The sequence below is a fragment of the Hipposideros armiger genome, unplaced genomic scaffold (assembly GCF_001890085.2).
Source record: "Hipposideros armiger isolate ML-2016 unplaced genomic scaffold, ASM189008v1 scaffold_420, whole genome shotgun sequence".
NCBI classification, from domain to species: domain Eukaryota; kingdom Metazoa; phylum Chordata; class Mammalia; order Chiroptera; family Hipposideridae; genus Hipposideros; species Hipposideros armiger.
In genome coordinates, this window is record NW_017731770.1 from 23,055 (window position 1) to 42,175 (window position 19,121).

A 19,121-nucleotide genomic window follows, 5' to 3' on the forward strand; every position below is an offset into this window, starting at 1 on the left:
GGGCCCTCTGGCATCCCAAGCGAGTTCTTAACCAACGCGCCACTCGGCCGGCCCAAAAGGATAACTTCTTAAAGAATCAAAATTAGTAATTATAAATAATATTTAAATATGGTCATTTTTTTATTTTCTCTGAAAAATGCTGGATCATATATGCTATAGAAAGTCAGATTGGATATATTTTATAAAAGTAAACTGTATAGTCAGCATAGTCATAGAGATTAAGGAAAATACTCTGTTTTGAACCACTCTGGACTCAAGTTTTTACCATCTACTTAGTTCAGATAATTCAAAATAATGTTAAAATGCCAGTAAATCATCTTTTCTCTGTGATAAGGTCTTTTTTGATTAATAGCTTTACTTTGATATCCTCAGAGGCATGGAATTTTCTCCCCAAGATTGTTATTTTGGTGGTTTTTTTTCCCATTGTATTCTGCAACTACACATAATAAAATGGCAGGCAAAGGAAATTTAATTATTTTTAAAATCACCAATTTTTCCTTTCTACAAGATAATACATACACACATTTAGTCCATTAACATATGCATTTACATAATTACTGCCTCTCATTTGATATTCCAAAATCTTAAAAATGGTATGCCAAAATCATTTTTCATTCTGTGTTTCTCAGGTAAGCTACAAAATTGTGTTGATTCCAAAGGGAGTCTTGACTAGAAGACTGAATTCACAGCTGGTTGGAAATTCATCCAATAAATATTTATTAATTACCTATTATATAATAAGCATGCTAGGTTCTGAGAATGCAACAATGATCAAAGACCCCACCCTCACGAAGTTTATATCCAGTAGGGATTATTTAAAGATATTTAAAAGTTTACCTGGATATTGTTGCATGTTGCTGATAAATAATATAGGCTTTTTATTATGAGTCCCAAATTGTAGTTAATAGGCACTAGTAGTATTCTGTATTCTTTATTGACTACTAAAAACAAAGTAAACTATTGTGCCTTGCTCTGGAACTGGTGACTTAGTACAGTGACATCTGAAGGCCACCAGAAGGTACTGTTCAGATTAGCCCGCTAGTAGCTCCAGCATGATCCTTGCTCGCCTCTTTAATGTCTAGCCTTATTTTTCACATTCCCTTGAGCTTCAGGTAGCCAAGTCCGGAAAGATATACCTGTCACTCATGTGACAAATTAGTAGCTTGTACTTGGGCTCTTGAAGTTTGGCAGTGACGGTTGACACATTGTTATCTGTTTTAAAATATTTCTAGGTTATGTTCTTCAATTTTCTGTTTCATTCTATAATTTCTTTCTTTGCCTTTCACATCAACTTCTAATTTGAGTTTAGAATGTTTCACAAAATGATCTCTGTAATTAATCTAATAAATACTATATAGAGAGAAGTTTTAGAATAAAAGGAATGCCAAATGACCCTTAAAAAGCCCAGATTCCTTTCCAGTTCCTATTTGTATGGTACAAGCAATAAAGATACTCATTTCAGAGTGGGCCCACCAAAAAAAAAAAAAAAAGGAAAGAAAAGAAAAGCCCAAATTCCTCTATTAAACCTGTTCTCTCGGCTTTACCCTTCCATACACTCATCTCCTGATAAACAGTATTTTGATATATACCTTTTATTCCAGGTGTTCACAAAGCCAGTTACTAAATAGTACAGCCTGATATTTTGAAATGGTTTTAAAACCCCACTCATATAATTTTTTATCAGATGTAGTATAAAATTATTTAGTACAGTGGAGATTGCTATTAAGAGCTTTTAGGGAATGCGTAATTGTTGATGTATTTATTGTCTAAATCTATAACTGCATTCAATAAGTTTCCACTATATTAAATGATTTACTTAAACCATGTTTTCTTCAGAAACTAAAACTTGCAAATACAGTCTTTTAAATTTAAATATATCGGCTTCATAAACTTAAAACAATCATCTAAAAGTATGGGGTGATTTTACAAATATAGATATTTTTATCTGAATATTTGAGTAAAAATAATACATTAAAAGACTAGTAAGGTTTTTTCTCATAATATTTCAAACAGTAGCTGACCAACTAAACATGTGTTGCACCTCTTGTTACTTGATGCTCATGGTTCTTTGCATGTGTCTTTTAAACTAGAGCTTTAACTTCCTCTTGTGCATGGTTTGTGCAAATTGCAGTTTATTAACTTGTCTTTGTCTTTGATGCTTGCAACCTAATCCATCACAGCTACACTTCCTCGAAAAGAAAGTGCTGTCAAACAGGAAACAGAGAGTGAGTATACTTAGTGTATTAGTAGGTATTTTCAATGCATGTTTGTTTAATGTCTAGAAATCAGTTATTTGTCTTGAAAAAGTTAAACCAAAAATATTGATTGTTCAGAGTTGTCAGGTATTGGTGAAAGAAAACCAACATGATGGTAGTGGTGTGGCTACAGCAAAGAAATATGTAACATAGTTAAAAATATACAGTGGGTAACCAGAAATTTATGAAAAGGCTTAACCATTACACTTCTGTTTTCAGGCTATGGTTAGAAACTATAAAAATTATTTTACATAGGGTCATATTTTACGTAATGAAACCAAAGTTTGTCTTTAATTGTCCTATTATACCTTCATTTGTCCCTTCTGACCTTCAGCAAATATACAGGTTAACTGAGAGATACTCAAGAAGAATAAAAGAATTTTAATTTGTTTATATTTAATTCTGAATAAAAATATCACATTTCCTTATAAAAATGGAATCTTTTAATTCCTTAATATATGTAGGATATTGTCCAGCCACATTGATCTAATTTTTCTTCATGGCTATGATGGACACCTATATTCATACCTAAACACAGATGCCCCAAATTAATATAGGTAATGATATGTTACATTTTGGTTGTATTTTAATATAACAAGTTTTCAGAGTTTTTTCTCTTCATTTTGTTTAGCTTTTAAAGAACTGTAGTTAATCAGTTACCTTAGTATAAAAACAGTCTCTGAGTTCAGGAATGTATTAAGTTGAGTTTTGTGCATTTGACCTTTTTGTAGGGCAAAAATGATCGAGAGTTGGCAGTTTCATATGGTTCAGCCTAATATGTGCAGGCTAGTAATATTGGGATATGGCAGTTTTCTTCAGAAATATAACAAAATTATATTAGGTAATACACTAGGGGGTCAGTGACCATCATATTCATGTGTTTTGAATAGGAAAGAAATCCTTATCTACTTTAGTCTAATAGAGATATCATCAGGCAACTTTATGTTTATGATGAGACTGGACAGGGCATAGATTGTGTGATCTTTAAGATCCCTTTCAGTCCTTCTCTATAGATCCGTGGAGTTTCAAGACTCCTTACAGCATGCCCAGGAATAGGACACAAATGTTAACGAAAGAAAAGGACACTCTACAGCCTGTCCTATGTGGTAGACTTGTGCCCTAACTAGAAAGAGCCCTGGAAGACCAAGACAGTGGAAGGTAACCCTGAGTGATGCTCTGAACCGTTTATTCCCGAAGGTCACGACTTTCAAAGTTTTATTATTTCTAGGTCTTCATGGAAGTTCTGGGAAATTAACTGGATCTACTTCTAGTCTAAATAAACTCAGTGTTCAGAGTTCAGGAAATCGCAGATCTCAGTCGTCTTCCTTGCTGGATATGGGAAACATGTCTGCCTCTGATCTCGATGTTGCCGACAGAACCAAATTTGATAAGGTAAATAAAATAACAGGTATTTCTTAAACATTAATATTAGTTTCCTAACAGCAGTTCATTATTGGTTTAAGTGTGTTCAAAGATTTATTCTCTGTCAATTAACCACATATTACTTTCCAATTCTGAATCTTAAAAAAATGCTAGTCAAATGGCAAGTAAAGTGTGAATTTCAATTACATGGCATTATAGCTTTATTAAAATTTGTTAGAAATCATAAAATACTTGTATCTCAAATCTAATTCTTTGAGCAGCTGCAAAGTAAAGAGGAAATAACAGCTTTTGTGAAGCTAAACTGTTCTCTGTGATGCATTAAATAAGCTTAAAAAGTTTATCTCTGTGTTCCTCTTTCCAGATTTCAAGTGAATAATTGTTGTGAGTTTTATTTTAGGTACGTTCTGGCTTGATAATACTGCTTTGTCCTGTCAATCTTGGAAGAGTTTGTTTTGGGGATTCCATTGTGATTATGGATAAAGCATTTATGGTCCCTGCATAAAAGTGAATTAAATGTGAAATGTTATTTTAATTATTTGGTACAGTTCTTTCATTTTAGTCTTCTTCAGATCTTTGAACAGGTACTAAGTGAACTGGAGCCCCTGTGTCTAGCAGAACAGGACTTCATAAGTAAATTTTTCAAACTACAGCAACATCAGAGTATGCCTGGAACTATGGTATGCCTCATATTTATTTTATTGGCTAGTATTTATGATCTGTGGCATAATTAGCCTGATGAATATGTTGTCACAATTTCAATATCAGATCAGAAAATGAAAGAATTAATGATGTAAGGACTTTTAAAATAATTTTGTCATACCACAAGATAATAAAAACAGTGATAGTTAGAATTTGTGCATCTAATTTAATATTCCAGACTGCCTTAGGCCTAAACATTCTCTAAATTACTGAGGCAGGGAGGGGAATGTCTGAATTTACTTTGCAAAAAAAAAAAATGTATTTAAAAAGCTATTTTGGCATTATTTTAGTAGTCGGCAAGAAAAAATATAATTTTTCCCAAAAAATATGTTTGATGTTTGAGTGTATATACCATGGTCTAGCAAAAAGAAAAAGAAAAACAAAGAGAGGGAAAGAAGGGTGAGGGCTTAAATCTTTCTATGATTTTGTTAATAACTAGATATGAGACCTTAAACCAATTATTTAATTCCCAGTTTCCTCATCTGTGCAGTGGATAGAGTAATGCCCATTCAGTATTCCTCTCAGGTGGCAAAAATATAAAAAAATAAAATGAAAAATTTGCTACAATATTTTAAAGGACTTAAAAGGTTCAATACAAATAAAGCAATTTTAAAATTTAAGGTCATCTTTAAAAAGAGAACCAACATATAAAAAGCAGTCATAAAATGAATGAGAAAATTATCTCAAATGGTTGAGGACATGTTGTAGATGGTGGTGGTAGTAAATTTTCTTACTTCCTAGCTTCTGTAAGAATTTTTTTTTTTTAAGATTTTTATTGGGGTATTGGGAGGAAGGGAACAGTGCTGGGGAATTGGGGGAAGGGGAACAGACAAATTGCTGTCGTTTTGTTCTTCAGTCTAGTTGTGGAGGATGTTGCTTCATTGGCCCAAGCTGGCACCATCATTGCGCTCTTCCCGGGCAAGGCAGATCAGTCGCTGGCTTCTGGACGGCCGCTCACTGTGGCTGCTGGCCGCTCACGCTGGCTGCTGGCTACACACGGTAGCCCATGGCAACCCACTGCCACAGGTCTGCAGCCTATGCCGTCGCCGGCGACTCACAGCAGCCCAGCTCCAGGTTGAGCATCTTAGCTGTGGAGGGCAGTGTCACTGGCCCTCATATGTGGGATCCGAACCGGGGTCCTCTGGCGTCCCAAACCAGTTCTTAACCCTCGCGCCACTCGGCCGGCCCAAGAATTTTTGATAGCATTTTTTAAATGGCAAAGTTTTAGCATGATTACTGAGATTTCTTTAATTTTTAAAATTCTCTATTGAAAGTTGTTTCTCGATATTGTCTGTTTTTTGTTGAGCTGCCCTCCCATTCCCACCTCCCTGCCAGGCTCCTGTACCTTCTCTCTCCCCACTTTCCCTTCATGTGCACACATACAAACACAGCTTCTCACCCCCCAATAATTCTCTGATAAAATCTAAGAACAAAGCATTTCATGAAAATTCTTAAATAGCATACTAAATTATATCGTTTTATCGGTAATACTACCTTTAAAATCATTATTTTTCATAATGTAGTCTCTCCTAGGCATTATAAGACTGAGCAGGCTTTTGCTATATAAACTAGTCAAATTGTTGGTCTTTTATTATGTAAAGTACCTGAATAATTTTTACAGACTGAAGCAGATGACCTTGATGGAGGAGGATTATCACGGCCACATAATTCAGGCACACCACTGCCTGTTTCATCTGAGTATGTGTTTGCTACTGTCTATTGTTTATTTGGGGGGAAAAATAAACTTCACATTGAGCATAGAGGAGTGCAGCTCAGTGAGTCCAGATGGCTCTCAGTAACCTGACAGCCCGCAGAGCACCGACGTGTGCATCCAGTGTCCCACTGAACATCTTACTGAATTAAAATAGGTCCTGTTGGGTGACTCTACAGCTCTTTGCTCTAGTCATCACAAAAAAATGCAATCAATTTTGAGGCTTGCTGGTGGGAAATAGCATTTGAATTGCCATGTATTTCTTGGAAATCACAAAGCACATTTCAGGATCCTCCTTTACAAATGACAGTTATTTGGAGTGATAAAACTTAACTTCAGAAAATATGTTTATATGGGAAACCAGTGTAGAATAATTAGTTCATCGTATTCGGACTTTTATAAATGGAAATATCATATGTTAATCATTTTGTATATATATAGTGGATTAAAGTTAAAGATGAATACGCTTGAAGCTTGTAATTACTATATTTTGTATGTTTTCTGAACAGGAAAGATATGATCCGCCAAATGATGACTAAAATATTTCGCTGCATTGAGCCAGAATTGAACAACCTAATTGCATTAGGAGATAAAATTGATAGCTTCAATTCCCTTTACATGCTGGTCAAAATGAGTCATCATGTGTGGACTGCACAAAATGTGGACCCTGCTTCTTTTCTGAGCACTACATTGGGAAATGTTTTGGTGACTATCAAAAGGAACTTTGACAAATGCATTGTAAGTTTAAAAAAAAAAACAAGCCCTTAGAATTCTAGTCATTGCAAAAAATAGGTAAATGTATTTAAATCAAGAGATTTCCAGCTTTGCTGTGGGAGACCTACTGTTCCCATCCCCCAAAGCCTTGAAGCAGGGTGTTGACTAGAACGTATGTGAACAGAGGTGGGTGGGTGATACTGTGCCATTTAGCGTCCCTTCTACATTGTGAATCTTGGCAAGTTCTGCAGTAGGTGGCATAGAGACTGCAGCTGCTTAAGAGATCTACTAGATAAATCTCAGTTAATTGATTAGTGACCATAGATTTAATGAAACAATTGAAACTATCTTTTGGATTTATTTTTGTTCTTCTTTTAATATACTCTAATAGGAAAGTTAATAATTAGATTATTTTAATTGTTTAAACTATTTAATTTGTTTATGTTTAATAGCTTTAATTAATAATATTGCTTTATTTTAAGACTTTTTTTATAATAACTTCCAGCAATCATCATTTTCCTCCTTCTAATAGGAAAAGAAAATCATTAACAACTTTATTTTTGTCCATTAGGTTTTGGTAAGCTTGTTAGGTATGAATTGGGCTGGGCCATGTTCTAAAAAAGTTTTTTGTTTTTTTTAATTAACGTACTTAGTATGTAAAAGTAGATATGTATCTTGAATATTATTTATCTTATGTAACCTTTAAGTTATATTTAGCTCTTGAACATCCATAGAATAATGGTAGATAAAAATATTAAGGGCAATTAAAACCCATGTCATTTTTTATACTTTTCAAAAAATAAAACTTATTGAGTGTTTGAAAGAAAAAAAGCAACCTATGTCCACTATAGAAACTTAAATGTCACCTCAATAGGCTTGTTAACCTTCCTTCACTACCAAATGATTTCACTTGGTACTTGAAATACCATGAAATTTGACCATTTAAGAGTTATCTTCTTCCCTCCCCCACCTTCTCCAAGGATGATGATAAACCTGGAAGGTCAGACAAGCTTATAGCCAAAAGAAAAAGGAAGAGCTACCAAAGACTAAGATGAATCCAACGTGACATAGCTGAAACACTAAATCATGAGGACACTATACATTTCCAGAATATGAAGGCTTTGTTGCTTTTATCAGTAAAATATAACTTTATATAATACCTCTCAACCCAGTAGAACATGATTGTTAAAAGCATAGGGATGTAAGGGCTGGCCAAGCGGCTCAGTTGGTTAAGAGCTCGCTCAAGTGTGCGAGCTCTGAGCAACAGCAGTTCGAGTCCCAGCCCGAGCTGAGCTGCCACTGAGCTGCCAACAGGTGGCAGGATGGCTCAGCTTAAAAAAAAAGCACAAAAAAAAAAAAAGCATAGGGATGTAGTGTCAAGTAGATATAGACGTGGGTTCAAATTAAGTACTTAGCACATTGCCTGGCACAAAATAAGAGCTTACTAACTGATAGCTCATAATGGTGGTGGTTGTGGTGGTGGTGGTGATAGTAATAGTAATAGTAATTAATAATAGTTGACTAAAGAATATTCATGTTACCCTCAAGACAGGGCACTGGAGAAACAAAGTAAAATTAACCTAGACAAAGGTATAAATTCATATTTTCTTGTAAATTGTGTGTATTCCGTGGATCTACCTTTTGTCACTAAAGGGAAGGATGGTCTCTTCTGCCTGTCATTCTTGTCTCTTATTTTAACTCACATCTTCTCACAGTGTCTGGTAGATTGTGTGTGCTCAGTAAGTGTTATATGCTTTGGTATTTGGGACAAGATCAGGACCTAGGACATACCTTGAAAAGTAGTGAATAGGTCTGTGTGTCTTGAGCCAAAAGTATGAATGTCAGATGGCTGCAGAAAATGAAAGAGAGAGTGCCTGAGTTTGACTCTCATCTGGTGGCCAAGCCAGAAGTGTCTGGTATTCTTCAGGGAACAGGGCTAAAACAGCTAGCCTAGCCCAAGATAGAGCTAAAATTAGAAAGTAATGGACACATCAAGTACTACCAACCCGGACCCTGCAGTCCAGTATAGTATTTCTTAAGTACACTTAATTTGCTTTTCAGGATTCCTCACACTATAGGGATGTGGATTTGTACGTACTCTTAAACCTTTGAAAATGATATGGTTTGGTTAAATTGCCATGGACAAAAAGATGGACAAGTAATATAGTGATATGTGGCTAGCATCAAAGTTGTAGTTTTAAACACTGAATAACATCCACGTCCTTATGGTGATGGCAGTATGATTTGGCAGATCAGCTGGAAATTTACTTTTGTCAGATATAGTTTGCTGATGGCTCTTTTTCAAATGAGCCATTTACTGGTTACAAAGCCAGAGAAGACAGCTGTCATTTAGAACATTTCCTATTAATATTCATGTATATGCAGACTATAATTATATCCTGTGCATTTAAATGACACAAAACAACAATCTTCATGTAGCTTAATACCAATAGACCGGCATTCACAAATCCGTGCTTACTGTGTACGAGGCACTGGTCTAGCACTTTGTACACATATCTCATCTCATCCTCACAATCTCCTCCCTCCCACAAAAGGTAGATGCTCTGAGAGGCTATGTTACTTTCCCCAGGTCAACAGCTAAAAAGTAATGGAGCTAGCATTCATATCCCCGACAGCCGGGTTCCACTGCCTTCTCTACAGCATCCATTTTTCCTCCTCACAGTAACCAATACTGATGAAGTGGAATGGTTGTAAAGATAATACGAAATGGTTGACAGTACTCACAGGGCTTTCTTATACTAATACCTGTAGCCTAAATAATTCCTTTTCTAATCCACGTGTCATATGGTTTTCAGGTTATACCCCGAAAATCTGAACACAATGAAATTTTAGGTAGAAGTTGAAAATGATCCCACAGTGTTTGGCAGTGTAATTCTTACAGCTAATAGATCTAAACCCCCTGAGAAGTACACAGAACCATAATTGAATCCATGGATCTGTTTGAACCCAAATGTCTAGATTCTGTCTACACAAAACATCCCTTTTGCACTGTCACTGTCATGCACAACCATTTTGCTGAAGTAATTTAGAATAAGTAATGAATAAATAGGTGCATGGAAGACAATGCAATGCAAATCCATAGTAGAAATGCCTGTTCTCCCTCTCTGTTCTCACACCCAAAAATACAGAACTTGTCTATCCAAACATTTTAGGCTCGTGAGAATTGGAAATGTCTGTGGTTCTCAAACATTGCCATGTGGCCACCAACCAGAAGTGACCTGGAGAGGCCCTGTGTGTGTGCTTCTCAGCTGTGCCCCAAAATGGGCAATTGCCTTGTATTTATCTTTCATAATTGATAAAAATGTTTATTGGTTGTTTTTACTTTGGACAAAGACAAGGTTCACAGATCTTGATTACTTCTTGTTTAAAATAATTTGGATTTTTTTTCCCATGATTTAATTTTCTTAAATATATGTATTTTTTAATGTATAGGAGTAGTTTTTCTTAGTTTTCACTATTGTATTAATCTTTAATTAGTAAACATCTAGAATGTTCTAGATACTAAATTCTGTCCTCCTATGATATATATACATTTGGTTGTAATTACATGTGGTTTTTAAGTTGCTCAGCTATTTCTCTCCCTCGCTTTCTGCCTAACTTTAGAGTAATCAAATAAGGCAAATGGAAGAAGTAAAGATCTCAAAGAAGAGTAAAGTAGGAATTCTTCCATTTGTTGCTGAATTTGAAGAATTTGCTGGACTTGCAGAATCAATCTTTAAAAATGCTGAGCGTCGTGGAGATCTAGATAAAGCATATACTAAACTTATCAGAGGAGTATTTGTTAATGGTAAGCTTTTGAATTTTTTGGCTGGTTGTTTTTATTATTTCTTGTATCTTGGAAGTTGGGAGGCATATGTGTTTATTATTTTTCATACTCTAAAGTCTTTTTTAAGTGTTCAGAAATTAAAGATTTCTTAAATTTGAAAAACAAGCAGGTATAAAACCCATTCATAATTATCAGGAACCACTTATATTTTAGAGTTCATATGGGCTTATTACTATCCAAAATTTAATTCATTTTTTTAAACACAAAAATGACCTTGCAGATTATATTTGTATTTTATTTTAGCAAGAGTCTTCTGGAGATGCTAGGCTGTGATGCCTGTGTAACCATAAGCAAATCAATTCACTTCTTTAGGCCTCAGTTTTCATATCTGTCACATGAAGTAGATTAATGCTAAAATACTATAATTCACTGTCTTCCTGTGTCACATACCACAATTAAGTTACAGAAACAGCATTGATGTGTCATTTAATTTGAAATAAATGATCTGATTGCATATATTCAGGAATTTTAAAAGCTAAAAAAATGACAGGAAGTGGAATTATCTCACCAATTTACATGTAACATACTTTCAGTGGCAGCAGGTCTAAGGGATAGATAAATTACATGATTGAATGTTTGTATGATTAATATTTCTTTTAAAATTCAAAGTAGCTTTGCTTTTTCTGATTGTAACATAACATATACTCATTTTACAACCCCAAAAATCAGAAAACAGATTTTTAAAATCAGGTAATTTATAATCTCATCATGCAGAGATAACATTTAATTTTTATCCTACCAAACTTTTCAATATGTCTCTCTCTCTCTTTAAATGTGCATATTATATGTGTATGTTCTCTAATATAAAATTTTTATCATACCTCACACACCATTTTGGAACCTGCTAGACTATAATCCAAGTCTTATCAATGAATATAGATAATCATAATCATTTTTAATGATTGCATTGTATTCCATGCATCATTATTTATTTACCAAATCTTCTATTAATAGTAGGCTTTTAGTTTGTTTCCAGTTTCTTGCATATATTTTTGTATACCTGTCCAATAACTTCCTTAGGGTAAATTACTAGAAATGGAATTACTGGGTTAAAAGGTTTGTGTATATCTCAAGGCTTTTGCCAAATTGCCATACAGAGAGGTAATACCAGTTCAGTGCTATGAGCAGTTGGTGAAAGTTTCTATCACATCCGCATCAGTGCTGAAGATTACTAGGTATTATCAATCATTTTAATCTTTGTCAGCCTAGCAGGCTGAAAATTTATTTTGCTTTTGGTATGTTTTTTCATGCAAGAGCTTTCAAATTTTATGTCAAATTTATCTACCTTTCCCTTTATGACTTCTAAGTTGTGGACCATTTGGAGAAAGGTTATACTATCACAAAATTATTTTTTAATTAGCTTTATTTTTCCTTAGTACTTATGATTGTATTTATTTATTTATTTGCTATTTAAGTACTCGAGCAATTTAGAATTTGTTTCGCTGAAAGATGTGAAATAGGAATCCAAATTTAATGTATTCAAAAGGACCAGCTGGTTTTCCTAACACATTCTGAATAATTCATCATTTTCCCCACTGATTTGAAAAGCCGCCTTTATTATGTACTAAGTTTTCATATATATATGTATGTGTATATATATATATATATGTGTGTGTGTGTGTGTATATTTTATATATATATATATATATATATATATATATATATATGCAACCGTTTTAGACTGATTTTTTTTAATTACGTTTAGGTGGATCTAAAGTCCAGTAATGCGCTTACTTCTTAAACTTGAAAATGAAAAAGATCATGGAAATATTTTTATAGCTAAATATGGCCATGCTTATATTACGGTGTTATTATATTTTCTTCTGTTTTGATTTAGTGGAAAAAGTAGCAAATGAAAGCCAGAAGACCCCTAGAGATGTAGTGATGATGGAAAACTTTCACCATATTTTTGCAACACTTTCTCGTTTGAAAATCTCATGTCTAGAGGCTGAAAAGAAAGAAGCCAAACAAAAATACACAGATCACCTTCAGTCTTATGTGATTTACTCTTTAGGACAACCTCTTGAAAAACTAAATGTAAGTATATTTTCATTTAGCATATTTTCCCTGGTTTTGAACACATATACAAATGTTCATATATGAATAACACAACAGACATTGATCCTAAATTTGCTCATGTATGATGCAGGAGGATAGGGAAGGAGGGACTCAGTTACTAAAGCTGCCAGTGTGCCAAGACACTGCTAAGTGCTCTGTGTGCATTGTTTTTTTAAGTTCTTGTAAACAGTGATGGGTTAAGATAATATCCCTGTTTTACGAATGAAGAAACTGCAAGTAAGAGAATGTGCTTGAAGTTGTAACTGGCAAGTAGCAAAGCCAGGGGATGAACCCTGGATTAGGCTTTTCCATTATAGCAGACTTTCTGTTTTCTTACCTCATAAATGGCCAATCTTTATCCCTAGTTCAGAAGAAGATTTTGAAACTTTATCAAGATAAAAGAAAAACCAAAAATTGTTTTGTTCATTGCACTTTCCTTTTCTAACTTGAATGATTGCCCAGAGCAAGTCCAGTCATTAAAATTAAGAAATGATGGTTTTAGAAAACTTTGCAACATAGTATAGTAAGTCTTCTAATAACGTTGTTTCATTCAATGTGGTTTTGTTGTAACATTGATGAGATGCCAGGAATTTAACTTTTGTTTATGTCACTCAGACTATGGTAAAAATGGTTTTCATTAGGCACTGTTTCACTTAACCGCAGAACCTATCCATGACATGAAGACTTACTGTAGATGCATAAATGGACTCTTCAAACAGACTTTGTCCACAATGTGATTAGTCATGTATATAAGTTTTTAACTTGAAATTTGAGTGAAATAAAAAATATGTATGTGTCAATAATTCAGAGAAATGTATAAAAGACATTTAATCAAATGCAGAACCAATTCTTTATAAAACTTAAGGTCAGATATTCCTTTAGGATAAAAGGTCTGTCTGAGCCCTAAAGTTATATGATACTTAATTGTAACATCAGAGTCATTCCTTTTGAAATCAAATTTAAACCAGAAACGTTGCTAGATCCTTTATTTAACATTGTTATGGAAGCTCTAGGCAATGTAATAAGACCTAAAACATAAATAAGAGATATAGAAAAGAGCCAAAATTATAATTATCTCTATATAATATGCTGAAATTATTCGTCTCTGGTAAAGTGTTAGGATTCAAATTAAATATATCCAAAAACAATTTATTTCCTGTGTGTCATAGTAAACAATTATAAGTTTGTATTAAAACAAAAATTTTGAATCTCTAGAAATAGACTTGTCAAAAAAATTACCAAAAAGAAAAGTTAATGAAGAATAAACAAATAACACTTGCTAAGAAATGAGAAGGGATTTGGCTTGTCAGTATTAAATCATTGTATAGTGCTCAAATAAAGGCATTCCAATCAATAAAACTGCATATTAAGAAAACAAATAAACTACCCATATAAATGATGTATTACAGAATTGTACACCTGAAACCTACGTAACTTTACTAACAATTGTCACCCCAATAAACTTTAATTAAAACAAACAAAAACAAACTGTTGTCTGTGTCTATAGTGATGGAAGGAGAACTGACTCTGGGTAGTGAACATACAACATAATATATAGATGATATATTATAGAAATGTACACTTGAAACCTATATAATTTTACTAACCAATGTCACCCCAATAAATTTAATAAAAAAAACCAAGACCCCCCCAAATATATATATATAAGTACATTTTCTATATATAAACATATATAATATATATATTCTTAAAAAACAACCTGAGAAGAATATTTGTACCAATACAATAGTACATTTAATATAAAAGATCTTTTTAAAATCAATAAGAAAAGCACTAATATCTTAATTTATAAATAGGCAAGGGTTCTGAATATACTACTAAACATACAAAAAGCAGGTTAACTTCATTTGTAGCCCAAAATTGTGAAATAAAACAACAAATAAATCTCTTACTCATTAAAATGGCAATGATTATTTTTTAATTGGGATAATGCTGATGATAGTATATATGATAAGATAGTAGTCTCATATACTGTTGACAGAAATATAAATTGATTGAACTCTTCTTGGAAGCAATTTGTATATATGAAGAATCCTCAGAATATATACTCCTCAACTGAGGAATTACAGTCTTAGAAATATATGCTGGAAAGTAATGTGGGTAAATACTTATGTACAAAAGATATTTATGGCAATTGTATTTATAATAGATTTTTTTTTTAATCTGAATAGATTTTGCCAAGTGAAAAATATTAAATATCCAATACTGGAGCAATGAATAAATAAATTGTAGTTCAGTCATTGGATAGAATATAATGCAGTCATTAAAATTTATACTTTGAAAAAAACCAAAATATTAAATGGAAAATACAACATAGAAAATTATAATCTCATTTACATACTCACACATCAAAAGACTAGAAGGACACGTGAAATGTTAACTGTGGATATCTGAGTAGTATAATAGATCATTGTTATTTTATCATGACTGTTATTTTATCCTTTATACTTTTACACATTATTTAGTTTTTACATAGTGAATATATATACTATTTTATAGTCAGATTTTTTTTTTAATTTAAATGAAAATAAAAGCTCTTCTTAGCCATTATATCTTTTCATTTCTTTGAAGCATTTCTTTGAAGGTGTTGAAGCTCGTGTAGCACAGGGAATAAGAGAGGAGGAAGTAAGCTATCAGCTTGCATTTAACAAACAAGAACTTCGTAAAGTTATTAAAGAGTATCCTGGAAAGGAAGTGAAGAAAGGTCTAGATAACCTCTACAAGAAGGTTGATAAACATTTGTGCGAAGAGGAGAACTTACTTCAGGTATGCTTAGTTCTTTTAACTATCCTAGATTGAACATCTTTACATATATTGCTTTTTCACAAAATATTCCTCTAGAAATGCTACAGGTTTTCTAATTTTAGTGCAGGATGTATAGACTAGATTAATGAATTCTGAGGAAGAAAGGAATAATATTTATATAAGTTTATATGGCTATTCCTGTTTATTGTATATTGCTATTTTATTTATTTATTAAGTTGCTCTTCTTTTGTTTGAGGATGAGTTTTGTTTTGTTTTGTTTTGTTTAGAACTGAGGGGAGTAAGTAAATGGAATATAATAGTATAGTACAGGGTACTGATTCTCATCATGGGGGTTGGAGTTAGAAATGGGTTCATAATCTGGATCCAGATTAAGCTGCATGACTTTGGGCAAGTTAGTTAACCTTTCTGAGCCTCAATTTCATTATTTGAAACGTGGAAATAATACCTTTCTGGTGCAGTAGACACTACTATTGTCATTGCCATGTTATAGATGAGAAAATCAAACCTTAGAGAGGTGGAGTAGTAAGACCAAGATCCCATAGCTAATGGATGGTAGAGCCAGATTTAAACCCCATATTGAGCCATTATCCTTTATAAACCTTTATATATGAAAAGGCCCAGAGTAAGTGAGAATAATTCTGATTTCAGCATCATCAAAGCCTTTTGGTGGGATGTTACATTTGTGTTAGCCTCTGAAAGTCAGATAGTAATTTAACAGATAAAGTAGGAGGAGAGGTATTCCAGGTGGAAGAAATACCATTAAAAGATGAAAAGCAAAAAAAATGTAATACTGTTTAGGCTTAACTTGACAGGAATTTTGGATTTGTAAAGTTTGGGGTTTACTAGGAAAAATCCTGGAAAAATACATTCCTTCAACTGTTAGATAGGGATAATGATTGTAGTACCCTACCTCACCAGGTTGTCATGAGACTTAGATAAGATAATATACACATAAAACACTTTGTACTGTGCTGATACAGGTAAACGTCAATAAATGTCACCTATTAGTATTAGCTAATATGTTAGTGTATGTATCAGATTCTGTCTTAATGGCTGTCTGCATATTTCCACTGCGAGATTACAGATAACCCGTCTGTCTCATCTTGGTGTCTGCCATGGCATCAAGCAGTGTTTTGCATCATCAATTTTTGATGAAGAAATTTTTAAACTTTCGTTTGAAATAAAATTTAAGCATTAACTATTACATTTCATTTAATCACTAGTCTTAGTTCCATGCATAATTGTGCATCTCCACATCTGTGTCAGATATTGTAGTAGATATAATAATAGCTAAAATGTAGTGAGTGCTTACTGTGTCACACACTGTTCTATGCACTTTACATACATTCACTCATTTAATCCTCACAAGAAACTTATGAGGAAGGTATTACTACCCCAGTTTATAGATGAGGAACTGGAGGTATGGAGTGGTGATGTAACATACTCGAGGTTAGCATATTAGTAGGAGCTATGATGCATGTTTTTAACAATTACACTCTGCTAAATTCTTAGAATATATCTTGATATCATTTCTACGTATTGATTATGTATCATTTCCATTCATCATTTAATGACTTATTTTCATTTTTATAATAGGTGGTGTGGCACTCTATGCAAGATGAATTTATACGCCAATACAAGCACTTTGAAGGTTTGATAGCTCGTTGTTATCCTGGATCTGGTGTTACAATGGAATTCACTATTCAGGACATTCTGGATTATTGCTCCAGCATTGCACAGTCCCACTAAACCTTATGAAAGAAAAAAGCACTCCAAGTCTACCAGACACTATTCAAAAATATCAGCAACTATTTTGAGAACCCAAACTTGAAATTTTATGTAGTATTAAATGTCAGATAATGGATAACACCATAATACAAACATTCAAAAGCAAAAATACCAACTTATGTAGCAGTTGTATTTGACCAGTAAGGTATGTACTAAGTTTTTATCTCATAAGCATTTATCTCTATCATGAAATGCCCATAGCATTTTTCTGTGACTGAACAGGAAATTTTCCTTTATTGCCTAACTTCTTGTATTTGTGAGTGGTTATTCTCTGAGTAATGCAGTAGGAGTTTGTCAGCTTCATCTAACTACTAAAACATTGTACAGAATTTTTCCCCCTGCCTAGCTAATATATATATATATATATGGATAAGGGATCTTGTGATGATCAGTTGTAAACTTGGATTTTGAGGATTATATGACTATTTAGCAATGATTCTGAAATAAAGAAATTTTCAAAAAAAGTCAAAATTTGATATCATTCTTAGATCTGTTATATGCTTAACAGATCAGTACACAAAGTTCTTATAAAATCAATACACAAAAATTAACTACATGTCCATTTACTATAAAACACTTAGAAGTGTAGTAAGATAATGAGAAAAAAATCATTTGTAATAGCATAAAATATTTAGCATTTAGGACTAAGTCTAATAAAACATGTTATGAACTGAATTGTGTCCCCCTTGAAATTCATATGCAGAAGCCTGCCCCCGCCAATGTGACTGTATTAGAGATAGGGCCTTTAAGGATAATTAGGTTAAATGATGTCGTAAGGGTAGAGTCCTGATCCAATATAATTGGTGCCCTTATGACATTTGAGGACCCAGGAAGGAGGCAGCCATATGCAAGCCAGGAAGAGTTCCCACCAGAACCCAGGATGCTGGCACCCTAATCTTGGCCTTTTAGCCTCCAAAACTGACAAAATAAATTTCTGTTGTTTAAGGCACTTAAGCCATGGCATTTTGTTATGGCAACCTGAGCTGACTAATTATTATAATCAGATGTACAAGAACTTTATGGAAAAAATTATAAACTATAATATTAAAGAAGGCTTAAATGAGTAAAGGAATATTTCATGTTTCCAGATAAAAAAACATAACAGTAGACATGGCAGTTATTCCCACATTTAAATATTCAGTGCAGACTTCTGTTTCCAGTTCAGCACATATGCTTGAAAGTCGTCTCTCCATCCTAACAAAAATCTGAACAAAATGAAAATCAGCTATTCTTAGATCTGTAAGAGAAGTGAGGTCACAAGGCAAACCACTGCCACATTGGAGAGACCAACAGAAGAATATAGAAAGAAATGACCATCAGAGCAGAAACCCACAATCTGAACTGGCCCATAGAACCAGTGCTAAGGTAGGAAAAACTGATGAACTGTAATTGACAAATTGCTGGAGGCTGTGTGTGAATAAGTCTGAGAAATAAAAACTCCAGGGACACCAGGCCATTGTCCCAACCACCCCCTGCCACTTTTTGAGTTTTGCATTCTGTAGCTCTTCCAGGTCTTACAGTGAATATGAAGAGAAAAATCTTCTATGCTTCTGGCAGGGGGAGGGCAAAGGAACCATTTTGAAATATGCTGGAGTATTCTGTTCTTAACAAATTCTGCCCTCAGGAGAAACAATTTAACTAGAGCCTAACTGACCTGGGAGAACGGAAATACACAACTCCAGCAGGCTCCAGCCTTCTACATGGAGGAAGGGAAATAAATACCCAACTTCAGGACACTCCAGTTATCCTTTCCCAACTAAAATGGGTAAGGGGACTGTAAAGCACAGGTGAAGTTCACAGTCCAGAGGTTCAGGCTCATTATAAGACTGAGTACACTTCATTGGACTGTAGAGCACTTCTCCTCCCCCTGTAATTTACC

The 19,121-nt window shown here is 33.7% G+C and overlaps 1 protein-coding gene across 3 annotated transcripts in view; it reads left to right on the forward strand.

Annotated features, from left to right (window-relative positions):
* Nucleotides 1-17,314, forward strand: part of EXOC1 (exocyst complex component 1) — a 37,046-nt gene extending 19,732 nt beyond the window's left edge. For 2 of the 3 annotated variants that reach the window (XM_019664370.1, XM_019664371.1), the window contains 8 exons: nucleotides 3,484-3,647; nucleotides 4,208-4,315; nucleotides 5,959-6,035; nucleotides 6,558-6,786; nucleotides 10,387-10,570; nucleotides 12,447-12,646; nucleotides 15,260-15,454; nucleotides 17,051-17,314. In XM_019664370.1, coding sequence (XP_019519915.1) covers nucleotides 3,484-3,647; nucleotides 4,208-4,315; nucleotides 5,959-6,035; nucleotides 6,558-6,786; nucleotides 10,387-10,570; nucleotides 12,447-12,646; nucleotides 15,260-15,454; nucleotides 17,051-17,203 — 1,310 coding nt within the window. In that variant the 3' untranslated portion in view covers nucleotides 17,204-17,314. Of the gene's footprint in view, nucleotides 1-2,180; nucleotides 2,226-3,483; nucleotides 3,648-4,207; nucleotides 4,316-5,958; nucleotides 6,036-6,557; nucleotides 6,787-10,386; nucleotides 10,571-12,446; nucleotides 12,647-15,259; nucleotides 15,455-17,050 lie in introns of all 3 variants that reach the window. The other variant, XM_019664368.1, reaches the window with a different exon arrangement.
* Nucleotides 17,315-19,121: the final 1,807 nt, after the last annotated feature.